At 38.3% G+C, this 25926-nt stretch overlaps 1 protein-coding gene and 1 long non-coding RNA gene across 4 annotated transcripts in view; one reads left to right on the plus strand and one right to left on the minus strand.

Annotated features, from left to right (window-relative positions):
* Positions 1 to 2686: 2686 nt before the first annotated feature.
* LOC145989321 (uncharacterized) lies at positions 2687 to 4391 on the minus strand. Its single transcript, XR_014441824.1, has 3 exons — positions 4265 to 4391; positions 3562 to 3715; positions 2687 to 2897 (listed from the first exon to the last, which is right to left on the minus strand). It is a non-coding gene; the product is annotated as an uncharacterized LOC145989321 (long non-coding RNA).
* A 7432-nt stretch (positions 4392 to 11823) lies between these two features.
* Positions 11824 to 25926, plus strand: part of LOC145988701 (uncharacterized) — a 95212-nt gene continuing 81109 nt past the window's right edge. For 2 of the 3 annotated variants that reach the window (XM_083123790.1, XM_083123789.1), the window contains exons 1-2: positions 11825 to 12036; positions 23583 to 24658. In XM_083123790.1, coding sequence (XP_082979916.1) covers positions 23644 to 24658 — 1015 coding nt within the window. In that variant the 5' untranslated portion in view covers positions 11825 to 12036; positions 23583 to 23643. Of the gene's footprint in view, positions 12037 to 23582; positions 24659 to 25926 lie in introns of all 3 variants that reach the window. The other variant, XM_083123788.1, reaches the window with a different exon arrangement.

The raw sequence follows: 25926 nt of genomic DNA on the forward strand, positions 1-25926 counted from the left end.
TATATCGCTTTGGCGAAAGAGAAACAGTAGAAAATAAGCCGAGGAGTGGACGACCAAGAGTGCTTTATGTGCAAGACGAACGGTTTATTTTGCGAATTATAAAGAAAGACTCCAAAACTAGTGCTCCGACGTTGGCTGCAAGCCTTCAAGACCGTGCAAGTGTCCTCCAGTACAGTTCGTAATGTATGCCGATGAAATGCCTACCATAGACGAGTGGCAAGGAAGAAATTTTGGGTTACTGCAATAAGCAGAAAGAAACGCCTCAAATTTACCCTATATCATCGCGATTACGATGCAGACTTCTGGAACAAGGTCATTTTTTCGGACGAAAGCAAATTCAACTTATTTGGGTCGGATGGGAGTCATATGGTATGGCGGCAAAGAAATACAGAGTTGGAGCCGCGAAACTTAATCCCAACTGTCAAACACGGTGGCGGTTCACTCTTAGTATGGGCTTGTATGAGTGCTGCTGGGGTCGGCAAGTTGCATTTCATAGTGGGGACGATGGATCAGTACATTTACATTGATATATTGAAGAATAATTTGAGCGCTAGTGCGGCACAAATGAACTTGGGTAATGATTACTTGTTTCAACAGGACAACGATCCTAAGCATACCGCCCTTAATACAAAATTGTGGCTGTTATATAACACCCCAAAACAACTTCACACATCCCCTCAATCCCCAGATCTGAACTCCATAGAAAATTTATGGAGTGTATTAGAGAAAGAGATAAGAAAAATAAACATATCCAGCAAATCCGAGCTAAAATTAGTATTGCAGGAAGAATGGAATGCCATTTCACCTCAGATTACTGCAGATCTGGTTAAATCTGTACCAGACAGGCTCCGGGCAATGATTCGTGCCAAAGGAAATCCAACAAAATATTAAATGCTTTTGTTTTTGCAGAAAATATGGACAAGAATGGCAAGTGTCCAAAGACTTTTTGTGTTCAAAATATGTAATATTTTCGTTATTATTGTTTATAGATGGTTTATTTTTTATATCTTTTATTTTCCTGTTGTATCAGATAAACAAGTACTATATGAGGTAGAATAATGTGGTTTTTATTCCACTCGCCTACCTGCACCCACAACCCTGAGCGGATCCCTTGTTTACGTGCCATCAATGGTGTCCAAACACTTTTTACAGTCACTGTATAGCCTATAAAATGTGTCCTTCTACGTGAATTTTGGGGGGCAGGAAGTGCCTTGCCCCCCCCCCCCCGAAGTCGGCGCCTATGGCGTATACCTTTTGCTACAATGCGTATACCTACCTTCAACATTCGTTTCGTTTATACTTATTTATATAATTTGGCCATTTTTGTCAAATATTCTGGTTTCATGTGATCGGGAGCACAGTGTTGATTAAAACCATCGGTTCATCAGTGTGTCTCAGAAATGGATGAAAATATGGCTACCGTACCACCGTGCTGAATGTGACACTAATTCAAGAGCTGGTGCAAAACGTTAGTGACGTATGTTGTGACGTGTCAAAAGAGGCCCTTTGGAGGTTGAAACAGCTCCAGAAGACTTTATTGCTTAATGTAAGTAGTGCGGTCTTCTAAGCAGTTTCTCCCAAGTTTTTTCTTTAAAAATTAGTGTTTAACTGTATACAAACTGACAATTCACAAAAGTAATATCGACAAGAAAATAATATACAATACTATGCTGTACTGTATCTCTTACGCTGAAACGCAATGGTTAGAATACGCGTTACATATTTTTAAAATGGCTTTTCTGTCGTAATGTGTCTCATTTATGCCAATTATGGGTATATTATCATCATAGCATCAGTATTTCTTATCGATGCCATTTTTATTTTTGCAAACGTTAATGATTTCATCCATATGTATATGTAATGAAAACATAACCCAAAGTGAATGGAAACCTAGTTATGGTTTCCCCTTAACGTGTCATGAAAGTTAGCGTATACAGAACTGCGTAGAACGTACTTCTTTCCTGGCTTTTTCGTAATAATAAGTACTGATTTGGTCCCCTTTATAATGAAAAGCTAAAATATTAAGCTAATTTACATTATCATTCTTAGAATGATTAAATCAAGAAGACTTAGGTGGGCAGGCCATGTGGCACAAATTGGAGAGGAAAGAGGAGTTTACAGGATTCTTGTTGGGAAACCTGATGGTAAGAGACCTGCAGGAAGGCCAAGACGAAGATGGAGGGACAACGTTGAGATGGACTTAAGGGAAATCGGTAGGGATGGAAAAGAGTATATAGATCTTGCTCAAGATAGGGAGAGATGGAAGGCCTGTGTTGCTGCAGCCATGAACCTTCGGGTTTAAGAAGGCTAGAGAGTTAGTTAGTTACATTATCGTCAGTTTTGATAACTGACTGTCGGCGTAGAAGGGCCATTCAGCACCATGAATAGGGTGATGACAAAATTAAGAAATAGGATGGGTCAGGATACGCTTCAAGCTTCAATGGAAGTGTCAACTGAAGGGCGAGAAACCCCCGGATAGTTTCATTGATGATGTCATCCACAGATAAGTGTATATTGTAAAAAGGTTCGATACATTAGTTTGCTGTAAATATTATGTTATTGATTGTCATAATTGAATTCTTAAAATGATAGTTGATTATACTTAATTCGATTTAATTAGATATAAGAGGTAACAGGAAATTTACAAATATTACTATTATAATTTGATGCCTATGACATCCCCCCTGTGAAGTTTGATGCCCCCTCCACAGTAAAGTGGCTGTATTCCCCGGTGCTCCTCATTAGACTTTGTTTCCGAACTTCCGGTTGTACTCCTGGAAGGCGCACCACGCCAGCATCGCGTTGCCCTTGTCGCAGTGGCAGAGCCGGAAGATCAGCTGCACCCACTGGCACTCGCTGCTCTTCACCTGGAGGAAGTGGCAGTAGAGCTTGGCCGCCTGGAACAACAAACAAACAAGCGGTTCAACTCAACAGCACACTGCAATGGAAGCACGTTGGTGTGACAATCTGATACTGAGAAAGGCAACCAATTTCCCAGCACAGACTATGGACGCTTTATGCGTATTTTTAGTTCTCATCGGTGAAAGCTGAAACAATGTTAAAATTTTATCAATTTCACTAAGCACTAACTAAGATTGATTTGATTAATTTTGTTACATAGCGTCGCTTTTCTGTCTCTTTTGGGTAATCGCGTTGATGAGAATGAGTGATTCTTGCAAAGAAGACCATGTCTAGGCCAGGAATCCAACTAGGAACGCTGTTCGTCGTAGCGCGCTATGCTAACCACTCCAACACGGAGATCGGCCGCTAACAAGGAATGAGCGTTGGTATATAATATTTTCTTAACTGCTGCCGTATTCAGCAGATGGGGAGGGGTGTGTGTAAAAAGAGATGGTTTGTAGTCTTCAGAATTTAAGTTTGGTTGACGGGTGCGTCGTACCGAAATTCAAGTCGTCTCAAAACATTTTCTAAAACGGTCAACAATTTGTTTGAACCCACCTTAAACACAACCAGGATAATCAGGACTGGAGCTTAAATTAAGAACCCAACTACTGTGTGTTCCTTAATGGAGTCGAAACCAGCACTATTCATCCTACTTACTGTGCAGATTGATTGCTCCTTAAGTTTCTCTGCGTAGGAACAGCCGATGCCTGGGACTGCGTCGACTGGCTTGTCGCACATCGGGGCACACACCAGCTTGGCGTGCTTCGGTGATACTCCTCTTGGCATGGCTGCTGGACGGGGCTGGAGATTCCTGCAAATCAACAGAAATGTTCAAGTATTTGTAGAAGTACTTTCCTATACTATATCTACACTTGTTTAAAATCCTATAGTTAAGAAGCTTGCAGATTACTTTGTCATTTGATGCAGAAATATTTTTATAATCATGCTTCTGTCAGTAGATTAGGAGGTAACGTATTGTGCTCTTAGCATTATAATTCATCTTTATCTTCAATGAACATTTCATAAGCACAGGCTACAGAGAGACCCAATTCACCATGAAAATATCGAAATTAAGGTGGAAAGTCAGTGACATAAGCTGTTCAAAAACCACCAGGAAACATAGACCTATTTAGCTGCCTTAGCTGGATTCCAATATGCAGTAAATATATAGATTCTCTCTTCAGTTTGTTTTCACTAGTTATACTCAACTGCAATCTATATTGTTAAAAACTCAGTTTAAAAACTTTCATTAAGATTCAACCACAAATTTCCCACTTTCCAGCATTACATCTAAATATTAAGTTATTATAGTAATTAAAATTAGTATGCTACAATAAAGTAATACTAGTAGAATACATACCTTTCAATTTATGTGAATTACACTGCGATTTTGATATTAAGTGGGCCTAAATATTATGGATTTTTGGAAAGTTTTTATACGCCTGAATTGCTGCTAGGCAATAAATGAACATTAGATAAGAATGTCGTATTTCATTTGTTTAGTACGAAGAATCGAAATTAGGAGCGATTATTGGTATCGATCAGAATTAACCAAAGCAGTGTAAAGCTGTAGTAAGTTTCAAGTTGTGAATTCCAAGAATAAAGAAGCTTGTTCTTAGGTTTTACAAGAAAAGAAATAGTTTTATTTTTACGTATAAGATCTGGTCATGCTACAAATGTCCAACATCTATATAAAATCAAAAATTATAATTCATTCATGTATTCATGTGAATAATCTACTGAGAACCTACCACATCGTTTCTTTGTGATTTAACTATTCTGCGGAAATAAATAAACTTGTTAAAAAGCAGTTTGAGGGCCAAATTCAATTGTCTTTAAAGTGGCGGCGATTAGGGGGCGTGGGACGCAGTTTCCCCGCGCTATGGCCGTTTAATGAAGCCTTGTCTATCAAGATAAAGTAGCATGTCTTTGCCTCCCCACCTCCCCCCAGTTTTGACACGCAATCGTCCTTAATGTTAGATAATTTATTGCATGAACCTAGAAACCAAATTGATTACTTGTTTTGAAAAGATAGGTAGAACTGTAAATTTATGTAATTAAATTTTACATTTCAAATTAAATGTATACTTTTATATAATTGACATTTAATGGAAATTTACAATATTCAGAAATTTTATGGTTCAATCTAGTTATGTCAAACCTAATGTTTTTTGTTTGTCCATTAAATTTGTGCATTAACTGTTATTGGAAAAATTACGTTTCCTATAATCCCAAGAAATAAATACATAGATTAGCACACTTCGTAATCTTCATATTGTCAGTACTCAAGATGAACAAAATGAAAGTATCGGAAACATTTGTTGTTTGGCAATTTTCGTGTGATGGGTATTGGAGGATTAAAAAAACTCGATATGAACATTTTTTCTCTCATTAAGGTTTTCCAAGAATAAATAAACATTTAGTTTAGAAGCTAACAGAAAGTATAATTGTACAGTAACAAAAAAATAATAAATAAAATAAAGTAACATGATAATGATTCGTCTTGAGAATAACAAGAAGTTATTATTGACGGCACTGAGCGTGTTAAGGAATGTGCGCGCATGTCATTTGTTACGGTATTGAGCACGTGGCATTTATTTATCTATATTACAGTTCTGCACAGCGGCAGCTCGGCAATAATAGTGATTTCAGTTAATAGCCAGAACGCCAACCACAAATGATTGGACATTAACTACTACTACTACTACTACTAATAATAATAATAAATGTATAATTAAATAACAATTCTATTTATTATTATTATCTCTGCTTTTTCGGTGAAGAAAAAGTTTCGGTACTCTTGACAAGAACTACTCTAAATATGTTCATGGATGATCGTGCATCCACGTAAACACACACACACACACACACACACACACACGCACACGCGCGCGCGCGCAACTTTCTTTCGTTAAAATAAAATGTTTTTAGTCTTATTCTCACCAATAAAAAGATGCCGGTTCGGCCCACCAAAGCGTACCGCCAGGAAAAATCGCTGATTATTATTGCATCCAAAGTAAATATATAAACACACAATTCAAGAAATTAGGTTCTCATTTTGTCACGGTATCCCGTGACGTATAAAATCACAGTTCGATATTTATAATTTCGTGTAATTAATCATATTATGACTTGTGTAAAATGTGAAATCTGGTTTTTGTCATTTGAATATTTCCAATGCATATATGTGGTAAAATTGATATTCGATCAAGACATCGGAACAGGTTTTCTGAGTCACAGCAATAATCGTCAACACAGCGAAGTTCATGAAATTTGGGGCCACCTAAGGGACTCGTCCCGAATGGAGGATGGATTTATTTTCGTCAAGACCAACAGAGAATTCACTACGGGACGGCAAGTTGTTTTTCATCAGAGATGCACGGCAGACCACAGATTCCCAGATAGGAGCCAGGCAGGCGAGAACTTAATCCGCTGCACAGAACCGAAGACACGCCCTTTGACTGCTTTTGGACACAATAGAGCGGGGGTTGTTGTACTCTGCTCGAACCGAAGTCAAGCCAAGTTTAACGTTTTTCCAAGTGACATTTTTGAATCTCATGTAAATCTGCGGGACTTCGAGTTCACCACACAGTTTTTCAGGATTTTTGTAGCGAGAACTTCTCCGCGCTAGATTCTCGTGTACTCACTGTTTTCGTGGACTTTGCTTTGTTTGCGGACAGTCGGCGAGTAACCGCTTCTGACGTAATTCACGTGTGCTTGTTTTGGCGATAACATTCGCGGTGATTTGTTTTTGTGAAACTAGGACTACCCAGAACTATGGCCGGTTAACACGATAGAGAGAGGGGGCCGTCGTGTTTCCCAGAATCCCGCAACCACGATGCTCCACTACCATCGAGATGTGAACGTACAGCCGACGCCAACGCCAACACCACCGACGCACCATGCCGCAAAGCAAACCAACGCCGATGCCGAGAGAGAGAGAGGGGACTCCAGACCGACGCCTGATAGATGCCCGAGAGAGCGAGAGAGGACTCCAGACCGACGCTTGGAAGACGCCCGACGCCTGAGAGAGCGAGAGAGGAATCCAGACCGACGCCTGATAGATGCCCGAGAGAGAGAGAGGAAGGATTCCAGACCGACGCCTGAGAACCTACAGCCGGCGCGTGAGAGGAGGAGGAATACGCGACGTCCAGTGAAAGTGAAATCGCCAGATATCGTCGCCACCACCCTTCATCGCGGTCAACCCACGAAGGAACATTTTTGTGCCGCAAAGGATCCTAGTGCGAATTCCCGTATCCAGCAAAGATGGACCATCTGGTAGCAGAGTCTGGGTAGAGTATTCTTTAGCAGGTTCATGTTCATGTACAAATGTATTGTTTTGCGTCAACGCCGTACCGTAAAAACCGAAATCACATCAAGAGCAAGTGACTCAGGAATTCCGAACCTAACTTCCATGTCTTATATTTTGAGTAATGATTTATATATTTATAAAGGTCGTTTCATGTTCATATTCTTTAATGTTTTGGTTGTCTGCATTTTAAGGTAAAAGCTCCTTTTTATGACGTTAATTTTCATGTAATTTGTCAAAGCGTGCTCCATTTTTGTGTGACTAAACGCCCGGTCGCTTAAATTAGTTTATCGAAGGTCGACGCATTACTCTTTTAATTGTTGAATGTGTATTGTAAATTGCAACGTCGTGCGAGTGCCGTATTTTTATTGTATTGTGATTCTGTAATTTTTGCTCGCGCCGATCATTAATTTGTGTATTCCGGCAGCTGGAGCCGATTAAGTTTTGCATCGCTAGGTAGATGTGTATGGGACGAGAGAGGCTTGTGTGTATTACCCCCGTCCGAGAAACTTGGTAAATGCAATAATTGCGGTTTTGGTGCGCATGTTCATTCGAACAAAAGGTTCAACTACGCCGACCTAATTTCTGATAATTGTCTTTCCAAGGGCTGGCGCATTTTTGATTGAAATGAGTACAGGAGCGGGCAGACCACCGACCTAAATTCGAGTTAATCTTTAAACAAAAGTGAAATGGTACGTCGATTAAATGCGTGACTTGTATGTGTATTTCCATATTGACACACCCCAGGAGTGAGAATGAGAGAGTGAATCAGGGGGACCTGTAAGATGTTTGTTATCCCAATATTTTCTTTGATTACAATTGCTCGACCATTTCGATTTTTTGTTGTTGCTGCTACTGTAACCCTTGTACAAGGGATCAGAAAATTTTTGAAAAGAGTTACTTCCTTAGCAAATAGTGAACATTTTTGGTTCATGGCGTGCGGCATTTTTGGCCTTTGCAGACAGTTGCGATAATTTAATTATGATAAATCAGCTAAGAAAAATAACAGAAACCTGGGTATATAGAAACGGGATTATAAACAATACATTTCAAGCTACATGTTATCTCCTGTACATTTTTCATATCTAATGCAAATGGCTGAAATTTAGGGATCTGATATTCTGAACAAAAATTAAGGTTTATAATTTTTGTAGCAGGAAAGTAATGGAATATCAGAGCCATAATTTTTAGAGGATAGATATACATCAGGGACGTCGTTAGGGGAGCACTGGCCCCGGCAAACGTCCGCGTGGCCCCGGGAAACTGTTCTGTATTTGCTGGAAATTTTACTTAGATAACAAATATTGCAAAATAATTCTTCAGTAAAATTTGCTTGCAGTTTGAAACACTTCTTCAATGTTCAGTAGCACGAATCCAAGCAAGGCATTTCTTTCTTATTTCCCTGTTTCTTGCTTGTTGAACACAAACAGATGTATTGGGAGGGGATGCAGTGAATGGATTTGTGATCCGCCTCGGTCAGGGAAGTCTGAGACCTATTGAAAATGCACCATTTCTCCCTACTATACACCAGATTCAGAATCCCTCCAAAACCCGTACTTTCTCTTCATCTGGCCCTTCACTGGCACCATGGGCGCCGAAAGGATGACACAAACAGGAAGATTTAGCTGCGGGTGGCTAGAACTTAATGGGTTAATTATTTTATGGTTCATGCGTTTCAAATTCCAAGAACAGAATTCTATTGCTTGTCCCTTTTTCGGCGCGGGAATGAATGACATAGCGGTTCTTCTCTCATGCACTCAAACCTCCTGCTAATGATCTGCCCTACAAAAAAGGGAAAGGCAACATTATAAAAAGTCGGAGAAACATCGAAGCGGTCGGTTCATCTGTTGATTTGGTGGACAATTGATGTCTGTCAGATAGTTTGAAGTAGGGTTTGTGGTACATGCGGTGGTTACCTTCTGTAAACGCTAGAAGATAATAGTTTCCCGAATGATGGCTGTGGATTTCCCAAGTCTAAATCCGTAGATTGTTGGGGGCTACAGAAGAAAATGATGTTCCTTTCCAATTTATTGATTGATTGAGTTGGTGTTCACTTTATGCACAGTAAGGCTAATCGGGACTGGTCCTACAGTGTAAAGTTGGATCCGAACCACTATGAGCAACCATCGGGTATCGAACCCGGAACCCCTTCATTACAAGGCTACGATACGCCATCAGGAAGGCCCTCGTTATTACATTTAACTCCTTGTAATCAAGGGGTTCCGGGTTCGATACCCAGTGGATGCTCATAGTGGTTCGGATCCCATTTTACACTGTAGGATCAGTCCCGATTAGCCTTACTATACACACACACACACACACACACACACACACACAGTATAGGCTTATATGGAGTATAAATACAGAGCTTGTTCGCTTTATATCCGACCATTTTCGATTCGGTGTTGCCACCTGGCGTATCATGCTGGAACTATAGGTCTGCTGGCGGGAGCAGTGTTGTGTCTGACCTTGTAGGTGCGTGAGTGTTGGTAGTGAATGTTATCAAATGGCGCCGAAAATCAACCTGTATTGGGAGGGTTACGTAATGGCCCTTTTCCATGCTAAGTTTTCATACGTACGCATTGTGAAACAGTGTCGGGAGAATGGGTTAACACTCGGGGTGACTACTGCGAAAGCTATTGTGACCCGTTACACACAACAGGCTCTGCTTGCGAAACATTCATCCACGAAAACCACCAGGAGAAGGGCTGCAAGCAAAGTGTCACCCGTAGTGCGAAGGGGGATCCGTCGATTGGCGTGCCAAGAAAATCCCCCGACTCAACGTGATATGGCCCACAGATTTCACCTCGCACCGTCAACTGTGAACAAAACAATTCGCAACCGCCTCAGGTTGAAGTGTGTGCGGAAGGCCCGTGTACATCACCTTCTACCGCGTCACATTGCCGAACGTAAGACGAACTGCAGGAAACTGTATGAAAAGTACCTGGCGGGTTCCAAATGGAAGAAATTTGTCACAATGGATGAATCATATGTCCATCTCACTGCTGGTGGTCACATTCGGGCGATCACATACCGTGACATTGACGGCAAGAGGAGCAGCAACTTTGTTCGTCAGTGCAGGGAAAGTTTCCCTCGTGGCTTTATGGTTATGACGGGATTCGGATATGAGGGTGGACAAAAACGTGAAGGTGAATGCCAGATACTTCCAAGACTCCATTCTGACACCTATCTATCGGAGAGACATCCCACAATTGTATGGAATGGACGCGAAGCAGGTAATGATCCATATGGACAAGGCTTCGAGTCATACCGCCAGAACATCACTACGTTTATATCAGGAAATGGCAGAGGAATTAGGAATTCGTGTCATTCCGTTTGAAGACATTCTTGTGAAAAGCCCAGATGCCAGTCCAATGGATTTTTTCGCATTTGGGCTGTTGAAACGACGTCTTCAACATCGCCGCCTGCGCACCCTGGATGGTGTATGGAAAGCTTGCAGGGAGGAGTGGGACAGAATTCACATGCCTGTCCTGCGCCGGAGCTTGCTGCAATGGAAACTGCGATGCCGGGCGATAGTCCACAATGCTGGGGGTCCAATAGAACATGATCGGTGGTGGCGGCGCGGTATCTCTTAAGGTGGGTACCCGTCAAAAATGGTCGGATATAAAGAGAACAACCTTCTGTACTTTCTTAATTTATAATAGTTTGATAGAAAAAAATCTTACGTTTGGGCCCCCGCAAACTGATCAACCTAGCTACGTCCCTGATATACATCCAAAGTTTTAGCAAAGGATTTTTGAGCTCTGTTACTGGCTTCCTCTTTTAGTTATGGTTCTTTGAAAATGCTCGTTTGATTTATTTTTTTTCCAAAATTTATGCCCGGTATCTCTGGTAAGGGACCTAATAATAATAATAAAAAAAATAGTTACAGCATACAGAGTACTCCGTGAGAGGTACCTGTAAAAAAATGAGGGAGCGATTTTACAATACCGGGAATTTCTCCATTTTGTTTGAAATTCGGCATACTCACTAAATTAGGCTCCTAATCACGAATCTGAAGTTAAAATTTGGCGCTCATGTGTCAAACTTGCAAAATAAGAGGGTCAGTCATCGCAACCGACAATGCACAATTGCTCATTATTTATCGCAAGATTTTCCGTTTCGAATACTTAAAGAATGAAATATATATATATATTCCTGATATTACTACGACCCTAAAATTTAACTATGTTTCCTAACCTAACCACGCGCCAATGGTTCGTGGGGCTAGCCATAATTCAGGAATTTCTATACGTGAGCGCCAAATTTTAAGTGCAGATTCGTGATTAGGAGACGCAAATTAGTAACTATCCGAAATTTCAAACAAATTGGAGAAATTCCCTGTATTGTTAAATTATACCAAAATGAGTTTGATATCCATGGATAACAAAGTTTCAGCAGGAGAATGTTGGCAAATACGTTTTTGAAAATGAGAATGAAAATCTCCCACCCCAAACAACTCTGCCATTCCTTTCGAGATGATCGTAAAGCTCTGGACAGAAAGAGGAAATATTAGACAAAGACACTGGCACAAATAGTCATGGACACATAAAACTAATATATACGCTGTAATTGTTTTAAAATATGCGAATCTCATTTGAAAAATAGAATACTGAGTAAAAGCTATATTTAATTATTGATATAAATTATGTTAGGAAATTTATGGATTTCGCCTACAGCTATTTGTAATTCTGTTCTTGAAATTGCAGAGTAACCAATTACAATGTTGATATTAGCTACGTTAGGAATCGAAATGAATTCGTGGTGGCACAGAAATTTATACATTTCTCTGGTTAGATTCTGCTGATGAAAAGGCGGAAAAGGTAATGGATATTAATACAAAGTTTATATAATTATGTAGATATCTAATGTCTAAGTAAAAGTGAATGAAGTTATAGCTCATCGTGATATACTTTCTATTGTGCATTTCGTGGCTCGAATTTGGTATATAATATCGAATATGCCATTCATGCGAGTAATAAATTATATTCTACGTTTTACATAATTCATGTATGACACACGGGTGAACTGGAAACTTGTAGTCAGTGATTTGTTTTGGGTTCTTAAATGATATTCATTTACACAGTTTCTATAATTATTGTCCTTTACATAGTACAGAACAGCCTCAGGCTGAACCTCGCCCACGTAAATAAAGAATTTGAATTTGAACCATCTCTTAATGGTGGATTTTTGTTCTCATTTACGTCACTTATATTATTTACCATAAAGAATCATCACTACTTTTTCGGCATACATTTCTTCACATTTCTTCCTAATTGCTACTCGGGGAGTTTTTTTCCATCGGATTTTCACTGCACACTGCACATCACAAATTTCATTACCTTTTTTTGCATTATGTTTATTCTTCTGGGCAGCACTAACAGGTACTACTTTACTATACCGGAGACACCTATCAATGATTTATTTCGCAGTTTTTAAATTTCTAACGTACTATTCTGCATTGCGGAACATTTCTTTAGGTGAAATAATGAATTTCTAACGAAAATAGTGTATATTTATTACATTAACGAGTACTTACAGTTGTTCCTTATTTCCCACAAACCATCCACGGGCAGCCCCAAAAACCATTGACGTTAGCCCAAAAATTCACGATAGCCCCACGAATCATCACGGGGACGAGGTATGCCTACTAGGTTAGGTTAGGCCTGTTAGGTTAAGTTCTATTAGCACTCCTTTCGTTCAATTTAGCATATAAGGACAATATGAGAGCGCATTGTGCTCTCGTGCAGAAAGCAAATGGCGGCAGCAGCAATACCGTGTCGGAAATAGATTTTCGTAGAAAACCACATGCTTTCGCATTAAAATGGATCAAAACTACATTCCCGAACATCAACAACACTACAGAAAATGATTTGCGTAAGTACTTTCTCCTGTAAATTTGAAGAAATCCATCTCCGGTATAGTAAAGTGTTACCCACTAACGTTCTTCATAGATAGTTGGTTAACATTATCGTATGAGGGAAACGGATTCCTTCAAATTTACAGGAGAAAGTACTTACGGAAATCATTTTCTTTAGCGTTGTGGAAGTTCCTGAATGTAGATTTGATCCATTTTAATGTGAATGCGTGTTGTTTTCTGCGAAAATCTCTGTCCGACATGCTGTTTCTGCTCCCGCCATTTGCTTTCTGCACGAGAGTGCAATGTTCCGTGTGTTAAGATGATGCAACCCTGTAGCCAGTGTTTCAGCCTCGCCGTGTTTTCACTAGAACATGACGTGTCGAGTATTTTTAATTTTTTTTTTTAACTATGCTTGCCTTACCTAACTTAACCTAACTTAACCTTACGGAAAATGGTTTTTGGGGCTAACCTGAATGGTTTTTGGGGCTAACGTCAATGTTTTGTGGGGCTAACGTCAATGGTTTGTGAGGCTAACGTCATTGGTTTGCGACGTATTAGCATAATTTCAAATCCGGGCAAGAAAGTAGATATTTTCCGGTGAACGAGGTTGCAACACTGCATAAATTGACAAAACACTCTCAGAACGCCCCTTAAACCAGTACGCTATCACGGCCATAATGTGTTTCAGATTTGAAACAACAAGTAACAGTAAGTACTCGTAAATCTAAGAAGTAGACATTGATATGCATTATTTCACTTTAGGAAATGTTCCACATTCAAAAATAACACGTTAGCAATGTAAAGAAGTCCGAAATATATGATTCGTAGGTGTTTCCCTCATACGATAATAGTACCGAAAGGTGGGATGCCATTTATCAACTACCCTGCACAAATAAATTCAATGTCCTCCTAAATAAAATTTGCCTACTCCACAATGAATGCTTTCCTGTAAAACAAGTAAATATGAGAAATAACGAAAAATCGTGGATAACAAATGGAATAAAAATATCTAGCAGAAAAATGAAATTGCTTCATGCAGAAAGTAAAGTAAATAATAACCCAAATTTTATAGCGTACTACAAAAGGTATAAGAAAACATAGCAATTAGTATAACATCGGATAACAAATGCAAAGCCATGTGGGATATAATCCGAAGTGTAACATGTCCACACTCAAACACAAGAAAAAACATAACATTAAATGTAAAAGGCAAAGAAATAACTAATCCATATGATGTAGCAAATGTATTCAACACCTTCTTTATAAACTCAGTACCATGTGCTGGCCAAAATAAAACTAAAAAGATGACCAAGACAGGCGCAAAGGCTTTAACAGCTCTGAAAAATGAAAAATCAATCTTCATGTCGCCCATCTCTGAACTAGAATTAAGGGAAATATTCAGGTCATTAAAAAACAAGCACTCATTTGGATTTGATGAAATACCAGCTTTTCTGATTAAAGGTTGCTACAAACAGCTTTGTAAACCTCTCCTACACATTATAAATCATTCCTTTGAAACAGGTATCTTTCCTGACAGACTAAAAATAGCAATTGTAAAACCAATATACAAGAAAAATGATCCAAAAGATGTAGCCAATTATAGACCTATATCACAACTTTCTGTGGTCTCAAAAATTTTTGAACATGCAATGTTAATAAAAGTTGAAAAATTCTGTGAAAAGTATTCAGTACTAAGCAAGACACAACACGGTTTCACAAAGCAAAGAAGCACAAATTCAACCCTGATCGATCTCATTGAAGAAATGGGTGAATCACTTGATAACTGCAAACACACACTTGGGATTTTCTGTGACCTGACAAAAGCCTTTGACTCAGTCAATCACGAAATGCTCCTAAACAAACTAGAAAATTACGGCATACGAGGACTAGCACATAAATGGTTTAGATCATATCTTCATGAAAGAAAACAATTTGTAGAAATATGTTACTTAAATGCTGATGGAAATACAATATATAATCAATCTCCAGTTCAAGAAATAAATTGTGGACTTTTTCTATTCCTGCTTTACGTAAATGAAATGCCAAAACTTTTGGGTGAGGCACAGGCTATACTGTATGCAGATGACACAAACATTATATTAATTAGATCACTGTGAGCATGTCTTAAAAAATAAAGTAAACGACACATTGCTAAAGCTTGATAGCTGGTTTCAAGGAAATAATTTAATTCTAAATACAAGCAAAACAAATTACATAAATTTTACACCCTCTCAAACTAAAAAACAAAATACAGCATAATGCAGGCAAAAGAAACTACATTTTTGGGTATTGTTTTAGATGAACACTTGAAATTCTGAAACCACATCGACATACTTCAACAAAAACTAAGTAAAGTCTGTTTTGCACTGCATGTAATGGTAAACATTACCAGCTTTTGGTCTGTCAGAAGTGTCTATGTAGCAAACTTTGAATCAGTAATAAGGTATGGAATCATTAGCTGGGGAAACAAGGCACATAACTCCATACTGTTCAAATTACAAAAAAGAGCACTTCGAATTATGGCAGGGGTCAATGGGAAATATTCGTGTAGAAATCTCTTCCGTAACTTCCGCTTGCTGACATTACCCTATTTGTATACCTATGAATGTCTGGTACATCAAACAAAATATTAGTACATTTGAAATCAATGAAGATATCCATAGCTTGAACACGAGAAGTAAAGATAAAAAACTCTCTACTAGAAGGGACCTAAAAACTCAGCAGTGGATCTGTATAACAAGTTGCCCAGAGAGTTGAGACACGAGTCAAAAGTGGAAAGGTTTAAAAATAAAATCAAAACCATGCTAATTACTAGGGCTAGGATTTTGATGAAATTGCATCTTTTTTTCTGGTGAATAAGAAACCCAAATCTTTTAATATTTATATGTTTCATGTCGTGCTGAAACTTTTAAGCACTGTTTGTTGGGGCATTTTTTTGCATTTTTTGCCATTATGGGTTGTATAAGTCATTTTTTGGTCAATTTTTTTATTTTCTTAGTTTTCCAGAGCACTTGTATGCTGCGAGTGCATGGGCAGCATTAATGTGAAAGGATTAAGATGAATAAATATCCTATTTTTTCATATCTTCCCTAGACAATTTAAAAAGATATGAAACCGCAGCTACCTTCCATCAGTCTCAGAAGAAAATAAAAAAAAAAAAAAAAAAAAAAAAGGTAAAGTGTTCCCCTGTGCATAGCACCACGCCATGAAGGCGTATAGGGGGTGTGGGGGTAACGCCCCACACTTTCTTGATCCGGTCGTGAGTGGGGGTGATGTGATCAGCATCACGCCCCTGACCGCCTTTACCCCCCAGGGTTTCCCCCAGGTACCCATGTTATTCGACGCTGGGTAGGCGCCGGGGCCGCTTCCACCGTTAGAAAAGTTCCCGGATTTGAACCGGCCGGGGATCGAACCCGGGACCTTGAGCATGGTAGTCAGACGCGTTACCGACTGAGCCACCGCATAAACAACACGAATATAACGATTTCCTTACAATGAAATTCAATTGTTAGAAGTTCAAAACAGCTTGCAATTTTGCCCCAGGAGAAGAAAGTCGTTGCCCTGCCTAATGTTATCTTCTAATCTGCTCAGACCAATTGTTGGGTTCCTTGAAAGTGAATGGATGGAACATGTGATCAGGCCATTGTCGAAGTTCCTGTTTATTGCGAGAATTTACTTTGGTGCAGTGTTCAGGAGAGCAGGTTTTCGAAGCATTGGACAAGATGCCAAAAACCAAGTAAAGTACACAGTACAAATTAAAACAGTTTGTGTCCCAGTATGGTGAAAATATGTTCAGTACGGATGGATCAGTATTATTCTGTCAGCTTTGTGGTGTAAGAGTTGCTGCGGAAAAGAAATTCACGGTGGAGCAACATGTCAACCGCGAGAAACACAAGGCAGCTCTGAAGCAAATTCAAGATCAGAAGAGGACGGTGCAATTGTTAATGGGTGAGTGTTCCTCCAAATCCTCTGTTATTTCTGAAGAACTGTGCGACCCTTTTATTGCTGCTGACATTCCTCTAAGTAAACTAAATAATCCTAAACTTCGAGCATTTTTGGAAAAACATACTGGGATATCGATACCAGATTCTTCCACACTAAGGAAAAATTATGTCAAGAAATGCTACAACCAAACAATGGATCAAATTCGGCAGAAAATTCATGGTAAAAAAATATGGGTGTCATTTGACGAAAGTACCGACTCACTCGGTCGATACATTGCAAATGTAGTGATTGGTACGATGCAGGAATCCAAGTTTACTCAAGTGTTTCTAATAAATTGTGAATGTCTAGAAAAAGTGAATTATTCAACGATCAGCAAAGTTTTCAATAACGCGATGCAGTTATTGTGGCCCGACGGCATTCAATATGACAAGGTGTTGCTTTTCGTAACAGATGCGGCACCGTACATGGTTAAAGCAGGGAATTCTCTGAAAGATCTGTACTCGAAAATGGTACATGTAACATGTCTTGCACATGCGTGTCACCGTATTGCTGAAGAACTGCGAAGTCACTTTCCTGATGTAGACCAACTGATTGCAAACATTAAGAAGATTTTCCTCAAGTCCCCATCACGAGTGTTAGCTTTTAGGTCTCATGCACCTGATGTGCCTTTGCCACCAGCTCCTATTACTAGATGGGGTACATGGTTAGAGGCTTGTGGTTACTATTGTGAAAATTATAAAGTTGTGAAAGAAGTTGTAACCTCGTTCGACAGCAGTGAAGCATTGTGTATAAGACAAGCACAGGAACTCTTGGCTGATCCCGAAATGGAGGGAAAATTATGCTATATAAAGTCCAACTTCGGCTTCGTACCTTCTGCCATAACTTCACTCGAGACATCTGGAGCTACATTGGTTGATCAAGTTAATGTCCTTAACAAAGTTCAGGATTATTTGGAAGCAGTTCCAGGTACTGTTGGAATACAAGTGAGAGAAAAGATGCAGAAAGTGCTAGGGAAAAATGCAGGATACACAATAATATGTTCTATTCGTGACGTATTGTGTGGGAAAACGTTTTCATTGCCAGACTCTGAAACCGAATTAGAACCAAGTGACATTGTATGTTTTAAATATGCCCCTATTACCTCTGTTGATGTTGAAAGGAGCTTTTCTATGTATAAAAGTGTGTCGTAAGGGTTACCGAATCTGAAATATCTCAGCCCCTAATTATCCTATCGATGTGGAACAAAAAACGAAATGATCAGCAAACTGTAAGCTACAAGATTTTGTATTAGCCATTGTTATATATGAATTATGAAAGGGTGAAATTTACGTTTGAAAAAGTAGGTCATTGACGCTAAAAGTCCTGATTTTAGCAGATAATATTTGCAAGAAGGGAAATGGTCAGGAAGTTGAGCTTTACTGGATAAAGATCTCTGATATAGATGTGCTCATTCACCAAGTTTCAACCCTTAGACATGTCCCCCTTTTTTTCTAGAAATGATTAAAAAGTTAGAAAAGTGAAAAAAGTGCACCTTTCACAGGTAGATATCTCTGATGGGGGACCTGATAAAAATATACACTCCCTCCCCATAACAGTTCGGTATGAATATATTATTTACCAAAAATTAGGATTTTCAGATTTCATTATAAGTACCTTTAATATTAACACAAAGTTATATCTACAAATAAGCATATGTAGAAGTACGGATAAATGAGAGTTTACTGTATATACATCTTCATTCAATCGAAGTTGGACGAATAACTCACAAAGGATATAAGAAAAAGTTATATGAGGTAAATAGAATAGATATACATGACAGCAGTAAGCATAAGCAAGTTGCTCGTTCCAACATGCACAAACGTGTTCAGACATGCATCTCATGGGAATTCACCACAGGTGCCTAATTCAGATGCTGGCAGCTCAAGAGGAAGCCTGTGTTTCTGCAGTTCTGTGTATCGTTACATCCAGTTAGTGACAAAATGGAAGTTATGTAGGTAAATTAAGTGGTGGTGAATGTCATAAGGATGTGTTTTATAGGCCAGTATCAAGAAGCATTAAGGCACTTGGTGACTTCAGTGAAGAAAAGAGGAATCTTCTGATATTGAGAACAAGCAGTGGCATTGGAAACATATGCAACTACCATGAAGTGAAGTTTTCTCGAAAGTATCATCATGTTTTTGGTCAATCGTGTTGCAACCCTCTAAAAATCCATTAAGAAGTCATAACTAAAGGACTTCCAGATATTACGAGTGCAAACCTACTAAAGGAAAATAATTATGTTGTAGATCTGATTCCTGGAAAATCATTATGTGCTACATGCTACACAAGACTATTTGTTGTGAAGGAAAAGTGCAATAACAAAAACAATGATGTCACCTCCGAACAGGTGATATAGTTGTGTGTATTTATGATGCAAACTGGTATATTGGAATTGTTGAAGTCAGCATCGAACATGATGACCTCAAAGTTCAATTTTACGAGCCACAAGGACCACGAATTTCATTCCAAATTTCAAGAGACGACAAGACATGGGTGCCTTTCAAGAATATTTTAAAGTAGCTTACACACATTGAGCTTACAAATGTAGCCTAACTGGTTTCGGTGTCACACCTTTTTGTGGAACACACTGTTTAAGTGGTAATAAGTAACCCAGTGTTGTTCTTGTATGCTTTGATAAACCCCTTTGTGAGTTATTCGTCCACCTTCGATTGAATGATATGTATATACAGTAAACTCTCATTTATCCGTACTTCTGCATATGCTTCTTTGTAGGTATAACTTTGTGTTAATATTAAAGGTACTTGTAATGAAATTTGAATATCCTAATTTTTGGTACATAATATATTCATACCGAACTGTTATGGGGAGGGATTGTATATTTTTATCAGGTCCCCCACCAGAGATATCTACTTGTGAAAGGTGCACTTTTTTCACTTTTCTAACTTTTTAATCATTTCTAGAAAAAAAAAGGGGTCATGTCTAAGGGTTGAAACTTGATGAATGAGCACATCTATATCAGAGCTCTTCATCCAGTAAAGCTCAACTTCCTGACCATTTCCCTTCTTGCAAATATTATCTGCTAAAATCAGGACTTTTAGCGTCAATGACCTACTTTTTCAAACAATAATACACAATCTTGTAGCTTACAGTTTGCTGATCATTTTGTTTTTTTGTTCCACATCGATAGGATAATTAGGGGCTGAGATATTTCAGATTCGGTAACCCCTTACGACACCACCAAATGGCGGATCTTTGAAAACAAATATGGCAGCCACTCGAAACCTACAGCCACTAAAATTAAAATAATGACTGTTTTCAACTAACAATATGGTACAGTAACTGCACAGAGAAAATTAGATTTTTTAAAAATTGTCGAGCAACGATTTTCTCATATCCTGGACCACTTGACATGGATTGACCCTTACGTTAAAATTACCAAACTTTATTATCATTTATTTCTATGTTAAAATTACCAAACTTCATTATCGGGTATTTCTATGTTAAAATTACCAAACTTTATCATCATGTATTTCTATTTGACATGTCCTATACTACAGATGTATCTACTTGTACAAAATTGTAGTCCTTGGATGCAAATAAATCATATCATGTATATATATAACGGGTGTCCCACTAGCTTTCGAACCCGAAAAAAACGTTAAAATTTCCGAACAAACATACATAGGAAAATGAAATTCACGATACACGTACCTTGTTTCATGCTGAACACAAGGCAGGATTGAACATAAACGCACGTGTGAAAACAGACTGTATGTGGCACCAGGGGAAGTGGTGCGCGTGGGTTGGGGTGATGCGCGAGTCCCTACATCGCGAGGATGGATCAGTACACCGTACCAGAATGTGTGTTCATTGTAAAGAAATATTGGATATCGGGATCGTATCAGACTGTTCAACTTGAATTTGGACGCTGTAAAGGACCATTGACGGTGAGAGTTTGGTGTGCAATTTCCCGACAGCGTATCATTGGGCCCATCTTCTTTGAAGATACAGTAAACACACAAGTTTACTTACATATCTTCAGTGCATTTGTGAATCAGCTGGATGATGAACAACTGTGTCGTGGTTATTTCCAACAAGATGGAGCGACATGCCATACTTTCAACGTGTCCATGGCAGAAATTGAGTCCATTTTTGGGGACAGAATCATCTCCAAAGTATTGTGGCCACCAAGATCCCCAGATTTGACACCTCCGGATTTCTTTTTATGGGGTTTCCTTAAAGAGTGTGTTTACAGAAACAAACCACGATCACGGCAAGAGTTGCGAAACAATATCGAGAATGCGATTCACGAGATCACACCGGAGACTCTACATCGGACTTTTCACAATATGGAACACTGCGTATAAACATGTCTGGACGTCCAGGGAAGACACTTGCAGCACCTGCTGTGACGATCATGTATTCAGCCTGAAACAAGTTACGTGTATTGTGAATTTCATTTTCCTATGTATGTTTGTTCGGAAATTATAACTTTTTTTTTCAGGTTCGAAAGCTAGTGGGACACCCTGTATATTATACACACAAAAGTAACTGTTCCGATGTATGGGAGTCCTCCATTAATATTTGATACTGTTATTATTATTATTATTATTATTATTATTATTATTATTATTATTATTATTATTATGATAGAAATTCATTACACATGGGTGAAGTTCATCCTATGGTTCTCTACCACTTCATTCAGTTTTATATACAGTAGTTAGTGTTTAAAAGTGTTTTACAGAAGCTTGTGGGGTGCATACATAATATAGTATTTCTAGTGTTTGTTTGCAAATTTCATAGGAGTATTACGAAGTGGTTTTGAATACTCAAAACAATTGTGGAAGTTTGTGTTGAAGCTTGGAGAAACTAATTAGAATGGTTTAAGTGTTATTTACTGAAGAAATTATGATTTGAAAAGGAACTTACCCGAACAGTCATTCTTGATTTAAATTAGTCTCAGGCGTGGAGCTTCGACAGATTTTCATATGAGGCTCGAAGAGGATGTCATACTTGAGACCAAATATCATGTGATCAGGTGTTGGAAACATTTAGTGATGTTATTTTAATGCTAAGAGCCCCAAACCTGACCTACCTAACCCAATAATGTAAGCATTTCTTAATCTAATTGATGGTCAGAGCTGTAAGTAATCATTAAGCCTATGAATTATGTGTTAAGTGACATAAATAGATATCAAACCATGTTTGGTAAGTTCAGAATCATACAATCTGAACTTAGAGCTGGACTTTCCCATCTGACCCCTCCAAAATCATTAATTTTACCAACTTGTAATTGATGATTTTTTTCCTTGTTAAAGAATTCAGTTGCTCACCTCTGCTTTGTATCACCATCCATGTTAGACATGGTCATGAAAGATTTACGTTCTCCCACATTCCGTAGAGTTGAAAACTATACACCAGTAATGTAATACACAATTTAATTACAAGTAGAATTAAGAATATTGGGAATATTTAGGATATTTATGATTCTTCTTCCTCAAATTGAAAAGACAGAAATTAATGAGAGGTTTGAAACATTGAACTGTTTTGCTCAACCTGAAGAGATTCCCTGTAAAGTTTGAACACAAAGAGAAATTTAGGCAAGATTCCAGTTAAAATACCTTGCACAATACAGGACATTTCTGTAAAATGAATCTTTTTCATGACCTGTGGTGAAAAAGAGTTTGGAACATGAATAGGTGATGTTTTAATAGGTGATATGTGGTTGTTTACTGTGCCATTTCGTCTCAAATCATACCGTTTAGTGATAAATGTATCCCCTTATGGTTGAAAAAATATAGGTATATCAAGGATCACATGGCATGCCAAAAAAAAAATCCTCTGATAATATGTTAAAATGTAATAGGCTTGCAAACAAATACAGTATTTAGTAAAAAAAAAATAAGCAAGAACAGTAATGCAATTTTCAAACCAATGTAAATCAAAAGCTGAAAATGATATGGACTTATTTCCTTTATTGAAATCTTATTCAAAGTACAGTAAAACCTCGTTAATCTGGACGTTGTTAAGCCGGACTTCGCTTAATCCGGACAGGCCAAAAAAAAGCAGAATGCAAGGTTTTAAATGTGGCTAGAAGTCAGCAAGAGAACTTCCCAAAGAAAAGTCAGACAACCACTGATGAAATTCTGTTTCCGCAGACTTAGTACTGTACTGTATAGTTTATTTAGGCCTGGGCCTTATAAATACACCTTAATAAACTTGTTTTGTTGCTATAAACTGAGTTTTAATGCACTTTCTACTGTTCCTTTAGGTTATTTCAGTTAATCCGGACTTTCGTTAAACCAGTCAACTTGCCCCCTCCCCATTAGTCCAGAGTAACAAGGTTTTACTGTACTTCCGAAACACAATTAAGAAACATATTTATGAAACTGTCTTCAACTTTTAAAATTAAAAACCAGCTTCCACATTTTGTTACCTAAGCAAAATTCATTACCTGTGATTTTTCATGAAACAAGAAAACAGTTTTGAAACCATGACCTTCCACTTCACAATTGAACACAATAGTTTTAGACCAGGCTGCTTACTTTTTTTTCTTTTCAGGAATGGTAGATGATGATTTTTACTGGAAATAGTGCTTAGTAAGAGGTGTGACACCATAAAAATGACAAACACAACAGATAAATTTGATGGAAAGCAAACTGGCCATGAAAATATGAGGCTGGACGATCCTGGTGTTAACATGAAGACAATTGTGCAGCATCATCATTCATCTGGTGACGATGAGGTTACTAATAAATCATCTGCGGAAATATTGACTGAGTTATTTCGTTCACTGAACGCGGAGCCGCCATCAATATCAGAAGATTCAACAGAGAGTGTTAGTGATGAAAGTGACAATGGAGGTGACACTGATACAGTTGATAAGAACAGCGGAACTGAAATAAAAGAAACATTAAAGGATAGTTCTAGTTCGCATAAAAAAAAGAAAAGTAAAAAGAAGCACAAGCACAAGAAGAAACATAGTAAAGATAGGAAGAGAAAGGACAGGAATGAGGGTAAGAAGAAGCACAAGGATAGTAAACACGATAAGGTCCATATTAGTTCACAGGTTGCGGATAAGGAGAGTGAAAGTACTAAAGATCGATCCTCAAGTAGAAGTAAGAATTCTGAAAGTGAAAGTGATTCAGTAAGTGACGAAAGTGACAGTAAGCATGGTAGACACGGAAAATCCAAGAGGAAAGAAAGGAGAAAGCACAGATCCAAACACGAAGAGGAAGGGAGGAAAGTACCCGATAGTCCCACGTTGCCGAACAAGCCAGTGAAGCGAAAGAGTAGTAGTAGCCCAGAAGTGGAATTTCTGAGTTCAAAGCAGGCGAAAGTATCGACTGACTGCATTCCTTTTCTTTCATCTGTGCAAAACGAAGCAAAGTCTGCAAGTGCCAGCGATGCTGTTAACTCTGATGTGGCCCAAAGTGTTACCAGTGCTGTTAATGTTGTAGCTAGTGATATTCCTATGCCCCCCTCACCCTGCAAAAAGACACCTGTGCAGCTAGCATGTCAACAAGAAGGTCATTCCGAGAAGCTGCCAGAGAAGGAACTTAATGAACACACACCTAAAACTGGTGAAGCGTCAACCAGTCAGGAAGCGAAATTGGCACCTGGATCTCTTGCTACTGGTAAGTTTTTCAAATTATTGTTATGAGACTATTTGAGATAGAGGTGCTGCAATTTTTAGTCTTTACACACATGAGCTGATATAGGTATATCAAATGTAGTGATGCTTGCAAAAAGCCAGAAATTGCTTATTACAAATTTGCACAATATAATGATATTATTGCATGAAAACATAATTAGTATTTTCTTACATTAATTTCCATTTTCAAGTGTTATTCTGTTTGTAAAAAATGAAGGTTTTGTCTGTCGAACTATTTTCCAATAATTAGGGTGACCCGGGGTAATTATTGGACACAGAAAATCAGGGTAAATATTGGACAGGGACCAAAAACCATGTTGTATCATAATTTGTTACATCTAACCAACCAACTTGTTAATTGCATATCCAGCAATGCTCTGAATAATTATTGGGAAGAGATTAGTACATTTCCTCAAAAAATCTATTAATAACCCAAAGCGCTTGAAAAAAATGGTTTTAACTTTTTTTTTCAAACGAAACAAAATTGTGTATATGTTTGTTTTCTTTTACTTGATCTTGAATTTTGTAATGCCCAGTCTTGTATATGTCTATGAAGGTGGTTTGTGCTGAAAAAAAACATTGTAGGATGAAGAGTAACAGTATGACATGCATGTTTAGTTATGGGGTAATTATTGGACAGCTTGATTATTGGACTGCAACAGGTACTGGTGGCCAGTGCAACCAGAGATTGAAATTGTGAAAACACTGTATGTGTTTTATGGTCCTGTGCAAACTGTATCAGTTAATCCATTTCAAATAACTTGTAATGATGAAGTAAGGTCAATGTTTCAAAGTATCTCTAGTGCCTCCCTGCTGGTGCAGTGGTAGCGTTGTTGCCTTGTAATCAAGGGGTCCCGGGTTCGATACCTGGTGGAGGCACATAGTGGTTTGGATCCCACTTTAAACTGTATGTCCAGTCCCAATTAGCCTTACTGTGCTAAAAGTGGACTTAAAACACCAAATCAAAATCAAAGTACCTATAGACTCAGGAGCAAAATATTCCCTACTCCGCAGTCTGATCATGTAATTATTGAAGATGATGTGGAAAGTGACAACCTATTGTAAGCCTATAGCATCTCAATATGCTTTAATGCAATGTGTTTGATTAAAAGACATTTGTGCAATGTTTGTAGGCCTACTTGAACAAAGAAGCTGTCTAAAAAGTTTAAAGTTTTGAAAAGTTATCTATTTAGTTTTTAGTTATAACTGTATTTAGTTCTAATCAGTTCACTTAGTTAGTTGTAGTTTGGT

This window comes from Lepisma saccharinum, chromosome 6 (assembly GCF_977018435.1).
Source record: "Lepisma saccharinum chromosome 6, izLepSacc3.1, whole genome shotgun sequence".
Taxonomy (NCBI): Eukaryota; Metazoa; Arthropoda; class Insecta; order Zygentoma; family Lepismatidae; genus Lepisma; species Lepisma saccharinum.